This window comes from Apostichopus japonicus, chromosome 19 (genome assembly GCF_037975245.1).
Source record: "Apostichopus japonicus isolate 1M-3 chromosome 19, ASM3797524v1, whole genome shotgun sequence".
Classification (NCBI taxonomy): domain Eukaryota; kingdom Metazoa; phylum Echinodermata; class Holothuroidea; order Aspidochirotida; family Stichopodidae; genus Apostichopus; species Apostichopus japonicus.
The window spans coordinates 4,803,377-4,824,181 of record NC_092579.1 but is presented as its reverse complement, the minus strand read 5'-3'; the positions used below and the strand labels follow the sequence as shown (position 1 = coordinate 4,824,181).

Sequence of the window (20,805 nt, the reverse complement as noted above, 5' to 3'; positions counted from 1 at the left end):
CACTAGTGTACAGTCAATACATGCAGCTACGGTTAATACCCACAACACAGTGTACATAGCAGTGATGGACATAAAGATAACAAGGTATCACGTTTCATTACTGTCGGCATTTGGTAGCGACAAGACAAAAAATTCACTTGCAAGCAGCGGAAAGTTAACTTTTCAGAGGGCGGCACGCGGTTTGGGGCGAGTCTTCAATGCCTTTAAGGGCGGTGTGAACAAAGATGAGGTGGTGCTGTTGGTTGTTGGGAGAGAGAGAGAGGTGCAGAGGTGAGGGTGGTGTGGGGGCGTGTGGCTGGTAGGGTGGACGAACCAGTAACTTATGAGACGTAGTTAAACGTTTCGTTGTTGTCAAGCTGCCAAGGGGTCACACGTTCCAGTTGAGGACATATAAAGAAATCACAATGGATGCAATTCTTCAGTATTATATTTTAACAACCATTTTATTAGTTTAATGTTTTTCTCATGATAAAACAAACACAGTTCTGCGTAAAATTTAAATTAATTCAGTGATTAAGCAAACTTTTTGTCAAATTCAGTTGAGCAGTTCTACCATTCATGATTTTGTAGTTTTTATGTCTTCCAGCTCTGTCAAGTTGTAGGCCTATTGTTGAAAATCTACGGAGCAAAATTGCAAAAAAAGGGTATATAATTTATATCATAATTCATATTTATATCGAAATTAATCATATAAACCAATTTACCCCTTCTTTGTTTATCCGAATTTTACATGGTGAATGTAGAGTAGCAGCCATAAACTGTACTTGCATTTCCCGTTTCAAAGCACTTGCACTAACAGTTTGGGGCAGTATAGATATCATGTGTTTCTATCAGATAAAGGTTAGGAACTGTTCTTTTTGTTAACACGACTGCTTCGAGCCATGATGTAAGAGGACAGTGTAGATTGGTTTTTACCGACTGGGTGGGAACATAAGTCTGATCAGGCGGCCGGTGTGCTAGATCCGGCCGTGAAAGGGTTCAATTCGGCCCGTGTGTAAAAAAGGTTTTTTTCTGACTTTCGTTGAAAATTAATCGAAAGTAACTGATCTACTATATGTTTTCTACAAATACATCAAATTCAAATTCATAACTTACTTTAATTCTTTTCGTTACGTCGGTATCTCATCTCAGCTTCTTCTCTTTTCGTGCAACGTCCTGAGGAGCGAATGATTAAATAATTAATTCAGGGGCGTATCCAGGGGGGGGCGCAACAGGCGCGCGCCCCCCCTATTGGCCGTCACCAAAAAAAAAAGTTGAGCAAAAAAAAATAAAAAAATTGATGACGACCTTTAAGTGAGATGTCGGTGATCGCTCAACCCCCCCCCCCTTCCGTATGCTTTATTTTTTGTTTGCCAAAAAAAGGTTCTGGCGAAGTTCGGCGGCATAATAGTTTTAGAAACATACACTCTTAAAACATCCGGATCAAATTTGATTCATTCCGGATCAAATTTGATCCGGTTTCCGGATCCCAGGGGCACCGACCCCGTCCGGATGAAAATGACCCGGATTTCCGGATCAAAGAACATTGACCCCATTCCGGATCAAATTTGATCCGGCTTCCGGATCCCAGGGGCACCGATCCCGCCCGGATCAAAATGATCCGGATTTCCGGATCAAAAAAACAATGACCCCATTCCGGATAAATTTGATCCTGTTTCCGTTTCAAGGGTTCTTACGTTCTGGATATGTTATGAATAAGAAACAACATACAAATCTGAAAATAACTTGGCCATGTCTTTATTCTTTTTAACAACTTCGTTAACAAACAACGTCAACTATTTCTACTTACAGAAAGAGGTTGATATGGGGGTTACAATACTGATGAACAAAAGCGGAAATGGAAAAGTGGATGGAATGCGAGAGTTTTATCAAGGCAGCAAAAGTGTATACTATTTTTAGTTATATCCCTGCTATATATGTGACTCGTGACTTGTTGTGGCAATTTATGTGTAACTTTTTGCTTTCAAAATCTTTATTTTCTAACTAGAAGCATGTCTTATGCTTTAAAATCTCCACTAAAGATATCCTACAATAGGTTCAAATATTAGAATGTGCTTAAAAGAGATCATCTCCTGCTAACTTTAACCTTTGAAATCTACATATTGCCGGAAAATGAACAATTCTGAAAAATGCTACTCCACCAGCCTCTCAACGAATGGTCTTACATTATTTACCAAATAATGTTACTTTGATATATGTTGGTTTGTTACGAATAACTTAGTACTATAGAATGACACAACTTTGATATTGTACAACTTAACAATAGGTAAGACTTTAAATTGCATGCACAAAACTTTGTTACATACAGCAGAAATGATAGAGATGTGATTTGTCATGGGAATAAGAAAATGTTTGTAAAAATAATTTTCTTACTATGTTTACCTCTGCAAAATTTTATTAAATATTAATTGCATCGAATGTTCTATGTATTAAAATAAATGAAAATACTTCGAAAACTTAAGTATTTCACTGAACCACCAACATGTTTGGAAATGGACAAGTGCTTGCATAATCAAGTATGAATGCTTGATGATGTTTCTCTTGTTACTTTGAGTGGCATAGGCAGATTTGAGTTGGGGGAGATGGTGGGGGCAGGTTAAGTACCAATGCATCACTCACTCTTTATACTAGAAATAACACCATCCCTCTATTCACCTCTTTAAAATCTGAACAGCTCACACATAACAATGAGGAATTTGTGCAATTCAATTATGCAACCGGCTCACCCGAACTATTCCAGTGCAATTTGACTTGTCAATATTGAACATTAGTGGACAAACTGAACTCAAACTATGAATAAATTTGTTATCTAAGATAATGTGATATCCATTAATACCATGACGGGTAAGAGAAAGGTGATGATTACTCAGTCTTCTGGTTCAAAAAGTTCTCAAAAAGTCCCAGGTAGTATCATTCTATTTCAGTTCTCAAAAAGTCCCAGGTAGTATCATTCTATTTCAAGTATCAAGCATTTTAAAACATATGTCAACTGTCTGCAGAAGTCATTGCAAGGTAGCCCCCTTTTTTCAACTCTACTAAACACCTGCTCTGGTTGCTCTCTTGGTCCTCATGCCAAAACGAAAGGCCGTGGCTGTTGAACTTTATCAAGGACAGATGGTATGTTTGTGCCAATCTATTGAAAAGATATATGAGAAATTACACATTTTTGTTTTCAAATTGCAACATTCTGACATACAAGGATACAACCATACATTGCCACAATTTTGAAATTTTGCAACCAGCTCCTCATCATCATCATCACCAACACCACCATCATCATCAATACCACCATCATCATCACCACCACCACCATCTTCACTATCATCATCACCACCACCATCACCAACACCATGCATCATTATCATTGTGATTCTCAATCATTTCATAACCGTTAGGTCATTCTCTCTGAGAAACATATATGATTTTAAGAATGTGAGGCAACCTTCGTTAACTTAAAGTACTAAAAATAGTAGAGTCATAAAAGAAAGAGAAAAAGCAGATTTGCATGATTTTGAAGCTCAGTAAAATTGCAATCAACCTAACAGGTACCCAAGGAAAGGCTAGAAAAGGACCAGCAAAACACTCATACCATACTCTTATGGCCCAATTAACGTTGATATATAATGTGTAGCCTACAACATGGCATTATTCACTCTTCTTAAGTCTTACAGCAACAGTAAGCTTTTGGCACTTTAGTTCGGGTTCCTGTTCGCCAAGTGACTGAGCTAGAATAGCACATGTAGTGAGTAAAACTCTTACCATGTCATCTGTTGTGTATTTTCTGAGAGAATATCTCCCACAGAACTCTTCTTATTGTCTCTGATATTAAAGGCTCTGTGATACTCCAGTTTCCAGACACGTTACCACCGCTGAAATAACACACTCCTCTGCATCATCTGTGAAGAACAATCATTGATATCGTTTTAAGCAACAAAAGTAACTAGATGCAAAAACTACATGAATGAATGAATGGATGGATGGATGGATGTATTGATGGATGGATGGATGGATGGATGGATAAATAAATAAATTTAATTTACCTGATATCAATTTCAAATCTGTTGTGTCAACCAGCTTTGAAGGTTTATGAGGGTCGCAAACAGACTTCTTTGTCTTATTTTGGTCCTTTCTCCTCACGTATCGCAGTCGGTTTTCCAGGTTGACTGTTGCTTCATGGCGACCTGTGCCAGCACAAAACTAGACTTCCTGAAATTTAGCAAAGACAACATATGATAGCAAAATGTTACTTCTCTAAAAATTTATTGTAGTAATACCTCCATGAAAGTTCATTTCTGCATTTTTTTTTTTATCTGCAGACCTCATGCAATTAAGAGCCTATTCTTATCACAAGCCATACTGTACAGCACCCACTTTTGCACACAGTATGGTATATGAACACAATTTGAAAAGACCTGTATTTGGCCAATTTTTCCTTACCTTATTTTGCATTTTAAAACATATTGCCATAAATGAAGTTTACAGAACGTTTCAATACGGATCTCAGATCTTTATGATCTATTTCCATGAACAGTATAAGAATTCAGAGAAGTTTCTGCATACCATTTAGTGTGTTCTTTTACCCCTCTTTTTGCCATTACTAGGCAAGACCATAAGCAACTTTATGCAAAGGTGTATCGGTATAAGCATTAACATAAAGCAGCATACCTGCTCGGTATAACCGGGTATACCTGAAATATTCGCGGAATCGCTACTTCAAGCGTCGACTGTATTATTACACAATACCATGAACCTATGGACACTAGCCTACAAATGTATTTGCGATTTAATGATGACTTTACCATCTCTGTTTTTTTCTTTTGCAGAAACTTATTTAAATATTGGTTAAAAAAAAAAGTACGAAAAATCAGTGTTGTTTTCATTTCAACGCAAAAGTACAGTTCAGTACACTCCACTACTGGGCCCAGTCCAACCACAACACTACAGTAGCATATAGGCTTATGCCTTATTTGTAAATGATCACCTTATATAGAACATACTGTACAGGGAAAGACTGATTCCCACTGGAGGCAAGTCTTACATTACCTAAATCTAAATTACCAGGAACCCTTATTAGGCCTTGCCTGCCTTACTTATGTCATTCAATTTATTTGGTTATCGAAAAATGACAATCCACTTTGTGGTGAAGTAGCAACTGAACATTAGAACCCACTAATAGGCCACTATACAGTAATACTGTTTGCTCTGTAGCACCATAGAGGCTTCACAATAGTACTGCATACTGTTGTGTGTAGGCATGTACAGTACTGTAGTATACTGTACAGTACAGTCAATCAAAAACCACCACACGCTACACACTATAGTGCACACTGTATAACGCTAGGCCAGAGTAAACCCGTCACGGAGTGAGCATAGCTTCTTCAAATCACTAAATTTATTGCGTATGATTAACACAACAAACGAAATGGAAAGTGCCTAATAACTCACCTTTGAAATTCTTGACGTACTTCTCCAATCCCCATTGAAGTAATTTTGCTCTTACGAGATCCATAAGAGCATTTCGTGAGTGCAAAGTTTGGAAAAGATGGCTACGAGTAGCGTTCGAGCGCTGCAAGCACAATCAAAGCTTATGTCACATGATGTACATCAGCCAATAGCATCAAGCGCTACGTTCTGATCAGGAACGGTACAAAGGAATGATACCATGCCTAATGAAATTGAATCGGGAATGGTTGAATTTTATCCGGGAATGGATTAAACTTATCCTGAAAAGGATGAAACTATTTTTATCCGGAATCCGGGTCACAAAAGTGACCCGGAAAAATTAAGAGTGTAGATGGTAATGTGGTTTGTATTATCACTATAAACACTAAGTGACATGCCAGCCATACTAAATTGTGCATTTTGTGTCCATATTTACTTGAAATGTTGCTTATTATTAAGGTCGAAAAATGGATCACATATGGCCATGGGCGGCGATCCTGGGGGGGGGGGAAGGGGGATATATCCCCCATGAAAATGGGTGGAGGGGATGTAATACACTATATCCCCCCCCCCACCAAATGCCAGGGATAAGAATATTTTCATGCCTACATTTATGCATCATCGTTAATGTACGGCTCTTTTTTAGCTTCATTTCTCGCCTACCATAAACGCAGTGCGATCTTTTCAAATAAAGCGTCTTTATAAAGCAAGAATAGTTGACTGTAGGCTTCATTGGCCCTATAACAACAAAATGTATTATTGCGCCCACGGTATTGATATAGTACATATATGCACGCTCATTGCATGTGTATAGGCCTAGAATAGCCTGCATGAGGCCATTTTCTTCATCGAATTATATAAAAGAGCTCTCGAACATTCTAACGTTGCGTCTGTAACAAGATTGACAGGGGCAATTTTCCCAAAATAACACCCGAAATTAAAAAAAGGTATTTTGGATACTGATTATGAGATATTTCGGACATGACATCCCTATTTTAAAGTTGGGTATATGCCGCTTGGAAACCTCGGGAAGTGCCGTTTCCGGCCATCTAGAGGGTTTGTTAATCCCAAAATTTTTCTTGTACGCTTCGCGTCAACTCATGGTGGCGCTACGCTTAGATAGTCAACAAGGTCATATCCCCCCCCCCCACTCGGAAGTACGGATCGCCGCCCATGCATATGGCACTATTTTGCATTTCAGCCCTTCTTCGAAAGCAAAAATTGTCCACCCCTCCCCTTAGACCCATCCCCCAGGACGGGTCTAAGGGGAGGATTCATGCCTGACGCCCCCCCCCCATTGGAAAATCCTGGATACGCCCCTGTAATTAGTCTATTAATTGTTTAAATACTAAGAGATTACATGATTAAGGGTAATAATGACTCCAAATATTTTTCTTTTTTAATAATAGCTAGCAGTTTTACAATATAAGTTTCTTGAGGCTGTGATCATCCAAAATTAGTCCCAGCCATTGAGAATTGTTAAAAATAAATAATTTAGTGTGTCTCAGTGTAGAGAACTTCCTTTACGGAGTAGCAGTAAAATGCTTGTTTTTGAAGAAAACAAAACTGAACAAGGATGACCAATGGCTAAATGTCCAGCATACTTGGGAGCAATACTGTTGCCCTTTAAGGGCACTATACCAGGCCACCGGATCTACCTTGGAGTCACAGTACATGATTTAGGGCATGTGCGCCCAAAATTGGGAAAGTAAAGGTTCCATATGTTTAATGGTAGTACCAGTTTAGCGAATTACCTCTGGCTCTGCGAAATGCTGCTTTCCTGGCGATAATTCTGGCCATTGAAGATCGAGTGGCATGGTCCACGAATCTGTTAACACGGACAAAAATACAATACAAATATAAAATGATTTATTATCTGCTTTTTTAAGTTTAATATAAACCAGTGGCGTAGGAAGGTACATTTGAGTGGGGGGGCTGAAGACTGATGGCCGGCCTGGGGGAGGGGTCTAAGGGGAGGGGGTGTCCCCCTCCCCTTTGGAATTTTTTGCATTTCCAGGTGGCCTCAGATGCAATTTGGTGCAATATAGCACTCTTCAACACCCACTCCATTTTGTAAACTTAATTTTGTATTTTCACCTGGCCTTAGATGCAATTTGGTGCTCCAAATGAGATTTTTTTTCTCATTTGGAAATGAAAAAGGGGTTTTCTGACTTGCGGAGCGGGGGGGGGGGGGCGGAATGATACTTCCGCCCCTCCACATTTTTCACTGGGGGGGGGGGGCTGGCGCCCCCAGCCCCCCGGTTCCTACGCCCTTGATATGAACGTTAACAAATACTATAGTTAAACACAGAGTGTTTTTGAAAAGAAACTGCTGATTAGTTGACCTGTTCGACAGATCACACATCATTGTAAAGAACGGGGAAAAAAAAAAAAATTAATAAATAGAATACACTGTTTGCCAGTGGATCCTCTGTGGAGGCTGATAAGTTAGCGTAAGCAAGAGTGATTTGTAGAATTGTGTTGTGATGAGGTGTGATATGGGCGGTGTGGAATTGTGTGATGTGATTTGGGCGGTGTGGGTATGGTGTCGTATGATGTCACATGACGTGCGTGAGTGTGTGTGGTGTACCATGAAACGGCGCGACTTGGCGTGATGTGGTGCGCATAGTATAAATGTGGTGTGATATTATTTCATGAAATGTGGTAGGTTTGGTTAACGTATGTTATGGCGGGATGATATGACATGTCATTGAATGTTACAATATGTAGTGTGGTTTGAAACAACAAATTTAATCCATTTCAATTTAGGTCCGTGTTCATAATGTTACTTTTCATTTCATTTTAAATGAAGTTTTGTTGGTTACATTGGTTAATTAAATTAAACGAGAGTGCAAATCGGTGCAAATGTTTCTTCTCATAATGTCTTTCATCACGTCATTTTACCGTCTTCCTGTTGGTGCTGGTTCAACATGCTCCTCCTCGTCCTCCTCTGCTTCTTCTGCCTCTTCGACATCTTCTTCTTCGTCTTCACTATCCTCCTCCGCTTCTGTCTCCTCCTCTTCGTCCTCTTTACTTCCCTCCTCGTCTGCCTCCTTCCCCTCTCCCTCCTCCGCTTCGTCGTCGTCTTCTGCTTCATCTGCTTCTTCTTCGCCTTTGTCATCTCCCTCCTCCCCCACCTTCTCATCCTCTTCTTCCTCCTCCCTCTCTCCCTGCCCGTCATCTTTCTTCTCCTCCTCTACTTCCTCGTCATCCTGCTCTCCCTCTTCTCCATCCTCCATTTCGACACATAGCTGTTTCTCTTCCTGTCGTTCCACCATTTCTTCCCATTGGGTTTCATCCGTTTCCTCTACCTCCTCCAGATCACTTCCGTCATAATTGACCTGTGCAATATAACATAACGTAACATTACATCACATCACATCACATAACATAACACGTTACGTAACATAACATAACATAACAATACACATCAGAGCACAACACAACGTAACATAGCACAGCACAACACAAAATAACATAGCATAATATGGCATGGCATGATAGCATAGTGTAGCATAGTATAACCACGTAGTTGTTATGGAACTCAATGGCATAACATAGCTGTGTAGCATAACATAATTTAACGTAACATATGACCCAACAAATAAAGCATTTGAATGAACTGGTCCCACCCCTAATTATTTCTTCCCCACCGATGTGCTCAATTTCCCAGTGACGTCATACCAGAGTACGTATTGCTTTACCTCTAGGCTGTCGTTGTCACTCGTTTCCTCACGAAGGAAATACGGTTCTACAGTTTCGTGATGATTGTAATTTGAGATGTCGTCTGATGTCCTAGATAGTTGTGACGTAATAGCGGCATCACTCCTAGTAGAATCGTTGTGATCATCAAAGTGAACTGGACTCATCACTAAAGGAGAGACAAGCGGTTGGCGGAAGTACTTTCCTGCCATTAAAATATAAGACGTTACTTTATTCCTGTTATTAGCAATAAGAATATTTGCCAGTAGGTTCTTTCAATAGGACAATCAAATATAAGCTTAAACGTAATTTTCAATGTTAATTCTTTGACAGTCGGCCATGGGTGTCCGCAATTGTGCGTAGGAGGTGGGAGATGTTACAAGGTTAGTGCCTGTTAATTAACCCACAGTTGCTACCAATCAGGTGTGAGAGGGGCGGGGGTACTATGCTCATAAGTGAACTTGGTTGAACTCGACAGACAATAAACCTTAAACATGCATACCAGGACGAACACATAAATTTGTCACCTAACAAGGATCAGAATATGCATGTCCACCCCACCCCCATCTCACAACCCTCCCCCAAAGAAAACATGTAAATTTCGAAAGGAAGTAATTACTTTTCTGGAATAAACGTCTACAAATGTTTGACCTCAAGTTTTTCTTTTTTCGCTGTCGGTATCTAATCGCCATTTCCTGTAATTCCTGTATTTCCTGTATTTCATTTATTTCCTGTATTTCGTTCGCCCTGTTGAGTCTCAGTGTTAGTCGGTCAGCGGCTGCTGTTATTTCTTCGATTTTCTTCAGTAGCTCCTTTAACTGTTTTCGACGTAGACGTTCCGCTGAGCGCCATTTGCGAAAGGCCCTCGACGCTCTTCGACAAATGGAAGCCTTTTCGTCTATCGCAGATCAAGAGAGATAGAGAGAAAGATGTAGAAACATAGATACATTGTATGACCCGCCGTCATGCAGGGCAAAGGATCGACGTATTCTAGGAGTGTTAGCTCAGTGGTTAACGCCCGGTGCCTTTCAATCATAAGGTCCCGAGTTCGAATCACTCCACTGAGATTAATGTATGTCGTCCAGTTAGAGAGTTGTTGACAATTGACAATTCATAATCATGGACGTTAAATATGAACCCAAGAGACCGATTTCGGCCAGCCTGCGGCTTTGATAAGCCAATGATGGCTTCTTCGCGAGTTCCTGCTTGCAGGAGGATCTAAAATACAAACATACATACATATATACATTCAGATCTGCAGCCAGTGTAGAAATAACTGTTTGATAACGGCCGGGAAAAGGACCCGACCACATAATATGATAGTGCACGGTAACTCCGCGTGTCACCTGACTTCCAGCGACTGTTATATGCATTATAGCTTCACTGATAATAGCTGTAGCTGCAGTCCATCACGGTTTGAAAGTCAACATTTAACCACTTTTTCGAACGGAATATGTTAATCCATACATTCTCGATGAGGCCAGGTAAAATGTATTCCTTGCCAGGAATGTCAAATTTGTATTCTGAGACACGTTGCTGTCAAGAAAGTTTTCCACCATTTTACCGGAATTATAACAAAATGTAAAACGCATGCGCGAAGTTAGGGAAAATTTGTATCGGTTTCGACTGTTTTGACCACAGGCCTGTATAAGAATAAATCTGTCTCGTACTGGCGGCATCCTTCAAACATTACACTGTGAAATCCCTTTCATTTGACGGATAAAACTAAACAACATGTGTACATCCAAATCAAAGATATCGTTATTAGCCTACCGTACAGCTTTCATGGGCGGCGATCCTGGGGGGGGGGGGGGAAGGGGGGATATATCCCCCCATGAAAATGGGTGGAGGGGATGTAATACACCATATCCCCCCACCAAATGCCAGGGATAAGAATTTTTTCATGCCTTCATTTATGCATCATCGTGAATGCACGGCTCTTTTTAGCTTCATTTCTCGCCTACCATAAACGCAGTGCGATCTTTTCAAATAAACCGTCTTTATAAAGCAAGAATAGTTGACTGTAGGCTTCATTGGCCCTATAACAACAAAATGTATTATTGCGCCCACGGTATTGATATAGTACATATATGCACCCTCATAGTATTCATATAGGCCCTATAGTAGGCCTACACACGAACATGTTCCCTCGAACAGCTGAGAATCTCATGTTACCAGGGTAATGCTTAATACACGTTTCACCTGGATGCCCTAGCAATCGGTACCTAGGAATGTAACTATGTGCAGTGGCGGCGGAACCGGGGGGGGGGGGCTTGGGGGGGCTCAGCCCCCCCAATAAAAAAGTTGAGGGGGCAAATGCATGATAAGCCCCCCCAATATTTACCAAGGCTCCGAAACGTGCATCTGCCCATTTTTCAATGCATACTTGTCGATCTGTCCGATGCACACGTATACACTATAGGTGTAATAATTTTAGTAATTGCTGGGTGACCCTCGGCCCGTCCCCTGGCTATAGACCACATTGTCACCCCAACCGAGTCTTCACGCGGTTGGGAAGCAGTGAAAAGTGGAAGCAGTGAGTGTTAGTACCGGTAAGCGTAACACAACTTCGTCTTAGGCCAATGACTTGCCTCATTTCAGCCAGTTCTCCAACATCCCCTTACTTAGTGGCGGAGCGTCCATATATACAGTCAGGGGGCGGATGCCTCCCCCCCCCCTGACGGACTCAAATGGACTGCTGGCGCCCTTTTCAGCTTTTCACTACTTTTTACTTATTCGCGATTTTTGACTATTTTATTGCGCTCTCATATACCTATTGATATTTGTCATATTCTGTTGGTTTAATTTTCCGACAAAATGGCGACGACACCTATTTATTCTCCGTTTATCTGCAAATTAGCAAGGCCCCGGAAAGGGTCATTTCCTGCAATCTAGGGAGTATCTTTACTCAAAAATTTTCTGTACGCTCCGCGCCAACCTGTGGTGGCGCTCCGCTTAGATAGTGTCGAAAGCTCCCCTACAGACCATTCTCGCCCTCCCTGACCAATACTCTAGCTCCGCCACTGCCCTTACTACACTAAAAAACATCTTTGCGAGTACACTACGAGTAATAGCTACTCTCTTAAAAAACCATCGAATATAAAAATTACAATGTTTTTACAGACTTTTACGTGCAATCTGAGAAATTGCAGGCTTGAGACCTATATTTTAGGGCTGGGTATTCGCAGCATAAAACACTCGGAAAGTGCCGTTTCCGGCCATCTGGGGGTTTGAAAAAACCCAAATTTTCTTGTACGCTCCGCGCCAACCGATGGTGGCGCTCCGCTTAGATAGTCTCCACACATTAGCCCCCCCAATAATTTTTCCGTTCCGCCGCGCCTGACTATGTGTAAGTTGTGTATTGCATGTGTATAGGCCTATAATAGCCTGCATGAGGCCATTTTCTTCATTGAATAATATAAAAGAGCTCTCGAACATTCTAACGTAGCGCCTGAAACAAGACTGACAGGGGCAATTTTCCCAAAATAACACCCGAAATTAAAAACAAAAGTACTTTGGATCCTGATTTTGAGATATTTCGGACATGATATCCCTATTTTCTTTCTTCAGGGAGTCTTCCACATTGTTAAGCTTTTAAGCTTTATGGAAGACTTCCCTCTACTTTGTACTTTTGTGGCAAACAAATAAATAAAAAAAAAATTAAAGTTGGGTATTATATATGCCGCTTGGAAACCTCGGGAAGTGCCGTTTCCGGCCATCTAGAGGGTTTGTAAATCCCAAAATTTTCTTGTACGCTTCGCGCCAACACATGGTGGCGCTACGCTTAGATAGTCAACAAGGTCATATCCCCCCCATTCGGAAGTACGGATCGCCGCCCATGATAGCTTTACCTTCAAAGAATCATCTTTTGTCCCCTGTGCATCTAGCGAAGTTACCGTATACAATCCTATTATCTTAAAGGCTGCTACTGAGATCAATTTACATCTGGTAGACTTTTGTATCTTTTGTACTACGCTACGCTTTAGCTTCTTGAAATCTTCTGCAGACTACTTAACCATATTGTATAGAGTTATAAACAGTAACCTTTAATTACAGTACCTTTCTGATAAATATAGGACTAGTAATATAGGACCAAGTATATTAAAATCCCCTGTCCCTTTCCCCGTGGATCTAAAATGACCATCAAAGCTGTAAAAAAAACCCTTTATAAATATACAATAATGTCCAATGATGTCGGTACCACGTGACCAGCGGAGACAGTCCTAAAGTTACAACCCTCCCCTTTCCCCCACACCTCTCAATTTGAAGATGCATGAAGCAAGATCCATGAAGTAAGATCCATGTAGCAAATTCCATCCCGAAATTCGGATGCCAACTTTTGTGGTTGTAATAGTCTGTTTTTTCGACGCATTGCCAACCTGCATTGAGCGTTTCTTGCTGATATATGCTTCAGTTAAAATTATCTGTATAAGCTAGGCATAGAAAGAGTCGTTTTCTAGCAGAGGTCAGTATTTGGCCCATAAGCACTATAAAGTTATGTTATACAGTGTGTACAGTGAAATCGACAGCGCAGGACATTCGGGTTAATTATACCCTACACCTACATTAGTTCAAGTGATCAAAATCATTTGTCCACCATCTTTAGAAAGGTTAGAAGACGTCTCACCGTACCTTTAGCTAGTGTCTCCAAAACAACACCTAAAACCCAAGCTGCGGCCGTAATCGCACCAAGCAACAGCAGTTTAGCGGTTACCGAAGGATTGGAAACCTCTGGTGTAGTCGACATTTTCGGTTAATCGTCAGATACGAGAGTAACAAATGACGATAAGCCTAATGCTTCATCTCCTGAAGCGAGTCGAAACGAGGCCTGGGAACCTTCTACTTCCTAGGCCTATAGCGAGGATGCATATTCTGAATTGTAAACACAGTGCGTTGCAACAACACCACAATTCCATGTAGCTACGTCGTACGTTAAACGCAAAACAAACATTGCCTACTTATATCATTATGTTCCGTTACGCGTAACAATACGAACTGACAAACACGTGATGCGCGCACCGGTACCGTATATTCAGAGATATGTTACAGCCCACAAGGCACTAGATATACTTAACTTCATACTGAAAGTGAAGCCTTAATGTACTTTTAAATCGTCAAGTAGGAATATTTTTTATGCATAACAGATAAGGTACTACATCGTAATTGCAAATACATTGGGATATTCTGGAGTGATTCTCCATCCATTCTTTTCTACACCTTAATAACTTGTTAGAAACCCTGTCATTAACTCCAAATTAACATTAATATTGTGCAGAGTTCTTATGTAATCATACCCTCCTGGTTCCTATTTTGTATTACTACTACGAAAAAAAAAAAAATTGGCCTCCATCTTAGAAATTTGGCAAAGCAGTTTCACGAATCGAAAAAACGAAAAAAAAAATACATATAAAAAAATCACGAAACGAACAACAGTCAAAGTGAAATGCATACCAGTGCGCAAGTTGGCTTCATGATGAAGTGTTTAAGAACGCGGTGCAATAAATCACATCGTCAAAACTGTAGTCTTCAGACGCGCGCGTGTGCTTGCTTCGTTTCAGTGTGTAGGAATATAGGAGTCATGAATCTCAAAATATTTTGAGATTAACCATCAACGTAACAATCTATCTATATGTGAATATTGTATGGCAAGAAATTTTTGGGCAAAATATCATTTATACGGTCGTGATTTCAAGGCCATGGCAACGGAGAAGGGGGGTGGGGGGGAAGAGGTGGACGGTGGTGGCAGGTTCCCTTAAAAAAATCCTCATAGTTGCTATAAAACGTCTGCAACAGTGGCGTAGGAAGGTACTTTTGAGTGGGGGGGGGGCTGAAGAATGATGGCAGGCCTGGGGGAATTTTTTGCATTTCCAGGTGGCCTCAGATGCAATTTGGTGCAATATAGCACACTTCAACACCCACTCCATTTTGTAAACTTAATTTTGTATTTTCACCTGGCCTTAGATGCAATTTGGTGCTCCAAATGAGATTTTTTTTCTCATTTGGAAATGAAAAAGGGGTTTTCTGACTTGCGGAGCGGGGGGGGGGGCGGAATGATACTTCCGCCCCTCCACATTTTTCACTGGGGGCCCCCAGCCCCCCCCGGTTCCTACGCCCTTGGTCTGCAATGTAAAGTTAAAAATGATATGGTAATTTCCATCAGTGCACCGAATCTTCTCCATCCCATTCCGCAACCCGGTTGGCTATATCAGTCATCTGGTCGTAAGTTTAAGGCCGTAGCAACATGGAATAGGGATTGTGGTAGCAACCGCCCTCCACCACCCCCAAATTCTCGTGGTTGCTAAAAAAACGTCTGCAATGTAGTTAACATGATATGGTAGTTTTCATCAGTGCACAGACTAATCTCCTTCCCATGTATCATAGGCAACAAAACATTAATACAAAGAGAGAGAAAAGTGTGTTTACGTACGATTTATTCTTTATATTTCTGAACATTTTTGAGATGATAGAAACTACCAGATGGAGAGTAGTCTGCCGTGATCAGTGTAGGAAATAAGTCATATTAACATGTAGTTTAAAATATCATTTTGCATTTAACTAGTTGACAATTTCTGTGAAACGGAGATATATGCAAATGCCAAACACGAAGACGTGTGTAAAAGTAGCAAAAGACAATTCCTTACGTTGTCGGCACAAAATGGAGAGTTACAAGTTACTCCATTCAGCTGTACAAGGTCGACCTCTGACCTTATCAGTTTGTGAATCCGGGCCTGTTCCACGTGATTCTATAATGTCGTTGTGCAGTGAAATCCGTACAAAGGTAGGCTTACACGTCACCATATATTGTTATACTTTTGAAGAGATCGATTAACGATTTGATTCCCATGATATTAGTGGTTTACAACATTTACGGGATTACATAACAGTTACAATTAGCCAAATTAATGAAATCTAAACGAAAGACAGCACAAAACAAAATAACAATCATGTATGATTTCGAATAAATTAATGGTAACAAAACGCAAACAACAGGACAAGAGCAACATACATGTACAAAAAATAAATATAATATCTCGAAAGTATACAGTAATACTGACGACAGGCGAGACTACACTAAATACACTAAATAAATGGCCTACTGTAATATGGCACGCTAACTTGGACAAAATTGGCAAAATACACAACACGTAACCTTAAAACACCTCTCAGGAGGGATTTATGTAAATGAGTTGGAAGATTCAGGACAGTTGTATAAATAGCAATAAACTGCTTCATAAATGATTTACAACGATATATATATAAGGTCGACAGTTAGCACCAAGTTACAATCAATCATTTTAAAGATATGCAAAAATAGCATCATTGCCAAAATAGGAAAGTAAAATCATCACTGAATATTTTATCATGTTCTACTCTTGTATGTGCTGTTTGGACGAGGAAGACCCCCCCCCCCCCCCTTCTATCGATAATGTAACCTGTGAGATCAGGATGGTGTTACGTCTAGTGCGGTAACACAGCGGAAATGAAATAGATACTACTGCTGATCTTGGTTAAAGCCATGTGTGAGCGACCCATTGTGTATCTGAAGAAGAACAGATACTACACATGATCTTAGCCAATAACCAAAGGGTATGATTGGTATAATTAATATTGGCAAAATTTAATCCCATAAAATTGTCCTTCATTTCAAATGACATGTTTTTTTCTCTCTTTTCTTGACAAAGAGAAGCTTCATAAGAAAAGTCAGCCAAGATCAGATGCAGGAGCTGAAAACCAAAAATAACTTGATCCACTCGCAACCTCCCCCCCCCTCTCCTTATCTCCCTACATCGAGACTGTTATTATACGATAATGATAAGGAGCTGCTTAGAGAAGATCTATTAGAACCCCCCTCCCCGTCTCCCTACATCGAGACTATAATTATAGGATAATGGAGCTGCTTAAAGAAGATTTATTACACACTTTGATGAAAAAGAATAAATAATCAATAAAAATGGATTAGCTTGCAGAGCAGATGATTTAAAACAATAAGAGTATTAGACATTTCTATATGGAGATTAAAAGGTTATCAGCATTACTGAATATAAAAACCGCCGTCTAGCAAGGATGTTTTCTTCTTAATCCCAAATTTTGGTAAACATTAATTAACATCTAAATAGTGATTCACATCATTTGTGATGAATAAAAGGTTAATGTTATCGTTTTGCTAAAAATAGAGCAAAAAGGTTAAAATATGATACCATCGCCATGAAAATGAACAAAATCATAAAAGCACTATTATTTACTTTGATGACACAACTCAACAGTTTGATATCCACTTCTATTCCTAAGGATCAAACACAAAAGACGCAATTTTGGTTTTCAAATTTCCTAATTAAATCATGATTATTAAGTGATAACATTCATGTTATAAGCTGAAATAGAGTCAGTGTAGGTGAACAGTACACTCACTAAAATTAACATGATATCCCTTTAACCATAGGTGGCCTACAAGTACCTTTGACATTACTAGCAGCACACTTCATTTTGACTAATTAAAATTGATACCCAGTGCGGTCTCCTATTTAATTGGATGTACTTCCAAATGGACCCTGCTGTGGCAGAAAGTGAGCTATCTTCTTTCTTAATACTTTAAGGCTTAACGTCACACCACTCAGATTATCTTACAGAAATTTAATTTTGGCATTTAACTACTCTAAAGATGAGCCTTCCATTTATCTTAAACTTTCTATCATATTTTTAAGTACAACCAGTATAAACATCTCCATAACACAATAACTTAAAATAATACATACATACTCCACACTAATTCACACAACAATAATTTTTTTTATACAGACCATTCGAGTAAAAGCAGTTTGGTAACCTTTATTGCAACTATTAACATTTAATTTAATGACTTGATTTGAATTTGTATTAAAAATAGAACGTTCCTTTCAACCTGGCAAGATTACACCTCCATTTTTCTCCAGTATTTTAGCAAATGGATTATGGACAACAAAATACTAAAGAGACTTATACAAGCTTCAATCTTTATTAAAATTTAAAAATTAAATATTAACACCTTTACGTTATCTTAAGTCTATACAAGTATTCTATTATGATTACTTTAATAAAACTACAAACTTACCCATTATGTTCGCCAAAATTATAAGTTTAAAACAAGTTTATTGTAAGTTACCTTATTTTGAGACTTTATATTGTAAACTTAACTGTTCAAGAAGACCCAGCTTTACTTAAGTTCAAACTTAGACAGTAGATGCTGAAATGCCAGAAACTTTAAACATTATAAGTTATGTCACACTCAACTTTATACCAATTAACTTTCCAAGGATGCCACAAGCTTCTGTATCTTCAAACTTAGATATTTAAAAGTCAACTTTAACATAATTATCTCAAATTATATCACTCAACTTTATACAAAATTGACTTTCAAAGGATGCCAGAACTAATGCTGTGCAGCCTGCAATTGCACTTTCTGTGCAGCCTGCAATTGCACTTTAAACATGAGAAAAATTACCATAACACTTCAATGTAAGTTTAACGTTACATTGGTATTGAGAGTTCTTCAAACTTAGAGTAACAGCAAGACTTACCCTTACACTCACTGTCATACAACAATAACTTAGAAAGTTAACTTTCTAAAGAAGCCAAGTTTTTATATCTTCAAGCATATAATTCTGAAATGTCTACTTCCACATCACTATCATCAAAGTTACATATTACCTCACGTTCAAGCGTTGAATATATAAAACAAAATGTTAACTTTCCCCCTGATTTCAAATGACCTCTGATTTAAACTTGTATCTAGAAATTTCAACTTTAATAATCAAAAGTGACTTTACACTTAAGTGTTGAACAAGGTTAACTTTCCACTGATTACAAGCTACCTTTGTATTCAAACTTACCTGCTAAATATTCAAATTTAACATTCAAACAATACCTCCACTCACACTTAACATATACACAACATAAAATTAAGGTAACTCAGTGATACCAAGAGTTATAGTTGCCAAGTTTTTTAAAGCGACTAGCTTGAATGCAAACTGTTGCAGTTAATGAACAGATAAATGAACATTTTGTATAAAAAAGATCATAAAATGGATACATTTTTGTAGTAAGCCTCAATGACTGGTCCTCTGTGTTCAAATTCTTGTACAGACAGATATGATTTCAATTTGGCATCATACTGTTTGTACCACCCTGTATTGAGATATTTCTAACATATACAAAATTTAACATTAAACCTTTCCAAACAGATAGAAACACACATTCCAAAATATACACTTTAAAGGCATTTTGTCACAAAGTACAAATAATTTAACAATAATTATTGCCTAAGAATCAGTGCTTTCAAGTAATCTTCAACAGTTCCCTTTCTGGTAATTGCATACTGTACAGAATAGGCAGCATATATATGCAATTATACAGTACACTGCTACTATACAATACCAAGATCAGAAAACTACCAGAGTTCACCAGCAACACATGAAAACCTAAAGAGATGGTCTAGTATAACAATCATCTTTGTTGATGATCAAATAGTAAATCTTGTCTGATCCTCATGTTGTTTTTCTTCTTGTACTCAGATCATACCAAACCAGATCAGAAATATGCCCCCCCCCCCTCAAAAAAAAGAAAAAAATACAAGAAGATCAAAAGGAAAGACTGACAGTCCAGGGCAATTATCTGTGACATGAATGTCAAAACAGACATAGAAAGCAAGTACAGTCAGTGTAACAGTGATATTGCACACAAACTATTACATGATGCACAGTGAGCTATCATGCCAAAGAATAGACAAGAATTTAATAATTAATAGAAATTAATAATTAATAAAAGAAGAAAGCATCCAAAGAAAGCACATATATTCAGTAGCATGAAATAGCATTCACAGGTTCAATTAAATTTAATTAGTGTCAGTTCCACATTATAAGAGCAAGACACGATAGCAAGTTATCAGTACCTTCAAAAGCAGCAAAACAGTAAACTCATTTATGATTAAATTACTTAATCTTAAAAACTATAAAAAATCAAGAAAAATGAAAAAAAATAAAACAGTTGCCCTTACCATTCATTCCTTTAACTTTGTCTACCTACTACAGTATCCCAAATCAATGTCTACAATTAAACAATGGTCGGTTTGTGTGGGAAAGTTTAAGATGAAATAACTTGTTTGTTTTTTCTCCCCCCTATAGATTCAATACTATAGCAAAACACAGCAGTAGTAGTAGAGATGCACCTCCATGTAGTATTTATAAAAGGCATGATAGATGATGGCAAGAGTTGCATGATGAACTAATTCATTGCTACAGCGCCCCAACCCGAACATCAAGATAGGATGGACAGTGAATAAACATCAAACTATTTCTGTGGTTTCTACTAACGTTCCCTCCCCACCCCCCCCACCCTCTTTTTTTTTTTACAATATTTTAGGCTTCATTATAACTGCTGCAGTGTAAACTTAGTCATGGATGCTTTGCACAGTACACACACTCATTCATATACACACATACATACATACACACATTCATGCGTAAATATTTAATGCTGCAGAAGATTTCATAGAAGGCACACAAGGGTACCAAAGGAAGACATAAACGTAATGGACCTATGAAAGTAAGAAATGCTCCAGTTATCCAACATAATAAGTCAATTAAGGAAGCACTGTGTTGATGTAACATATGCTACACTTAACTTGCA

The 20,805-nt window shown here is 38.9% G+C and overlaps 1 protein-coding gene and 1 long non-coding RNA gene across 3 annotated transcripts; both read right to left on the bottom strand.

Moving 5' to 3' along the window:
- Positions 1-452: 452 nt before the first annotated feature.
- LOC139960489 (uncharacterized) lies at positions 453-14,060 on the bottom strand. Of its 2 annotated transcripts, none has more exons than XM_071958884.1 (7): positions 13,777-14,060; positions 9,764-10,042; positions 9,147-9,313; positions 8,347-8,783; positions 7,197-7,270; positions 1,096-1,155; positions 453-618 (listed from the first exon to the last, which is right to left on the bottom strand). In XM_071958884.1, the coding sequence occupies exons 1-6, from the start codon at positions 13,889-13,891 to the stop codon at positions 1,097-1,099; spliced, it is 1,131 nt and encodes a 376-aa protein (XP_071814985.1). In that variant the 5' UTR covers positions 13,892-14,060; the 3' UTR covers positions 453-618; position 1,096. The 2 variants fall into 2 exon arrangements, with proteins under 2 accessions (XP_071814985.1, XP_071814984.1); XM_071958883.1 differs by having other exon boundaries at positions 460-618; positions 9,147-9,349; positions 13,777-14,059.
- Positions 1,722-5,651, bottom strand: LOC139960431 (uncharacterized). Its single transcript, XR_011790515.1, has 4 exons — positions 5,446-5,651; positions 4,041-4,206; positions 3,760-3,896; positions 1,722-3,133 (listed from the first exon to the last, which is right to left on the bottom strand). It is a non-coding gene; the product is annotated as an uncharacterized lncRNA (long non-coding RNA).
- Positions 14,061-20,805: the final 6,745 nt, after the last annotated feature.

Bases quoted from the DNA above. Each gene is read 5' to 3' on its own strand.
- LOC139960489 (XM_071958883.1), bottom strand. From the start codon at position 13,891: ATGTCGACTACACCAGAGGTTTCCAATCCTTCGGTAACCGCTAAACTG. The intron at 8,784-9,146 runs GTAAAGCAATAC...TATATTGCACAG, and splicing joins GTGACAACGACAGCCTAGAG to GTCAATTATGACGGAAGTGA. The intron at 7,271-8,346 runs GTAAAATGACGT...CCGTGTTAACAG, and splicing joins CCAGCACCAACAGGAAGACG to ATTCGTGGACCATGCCACTC.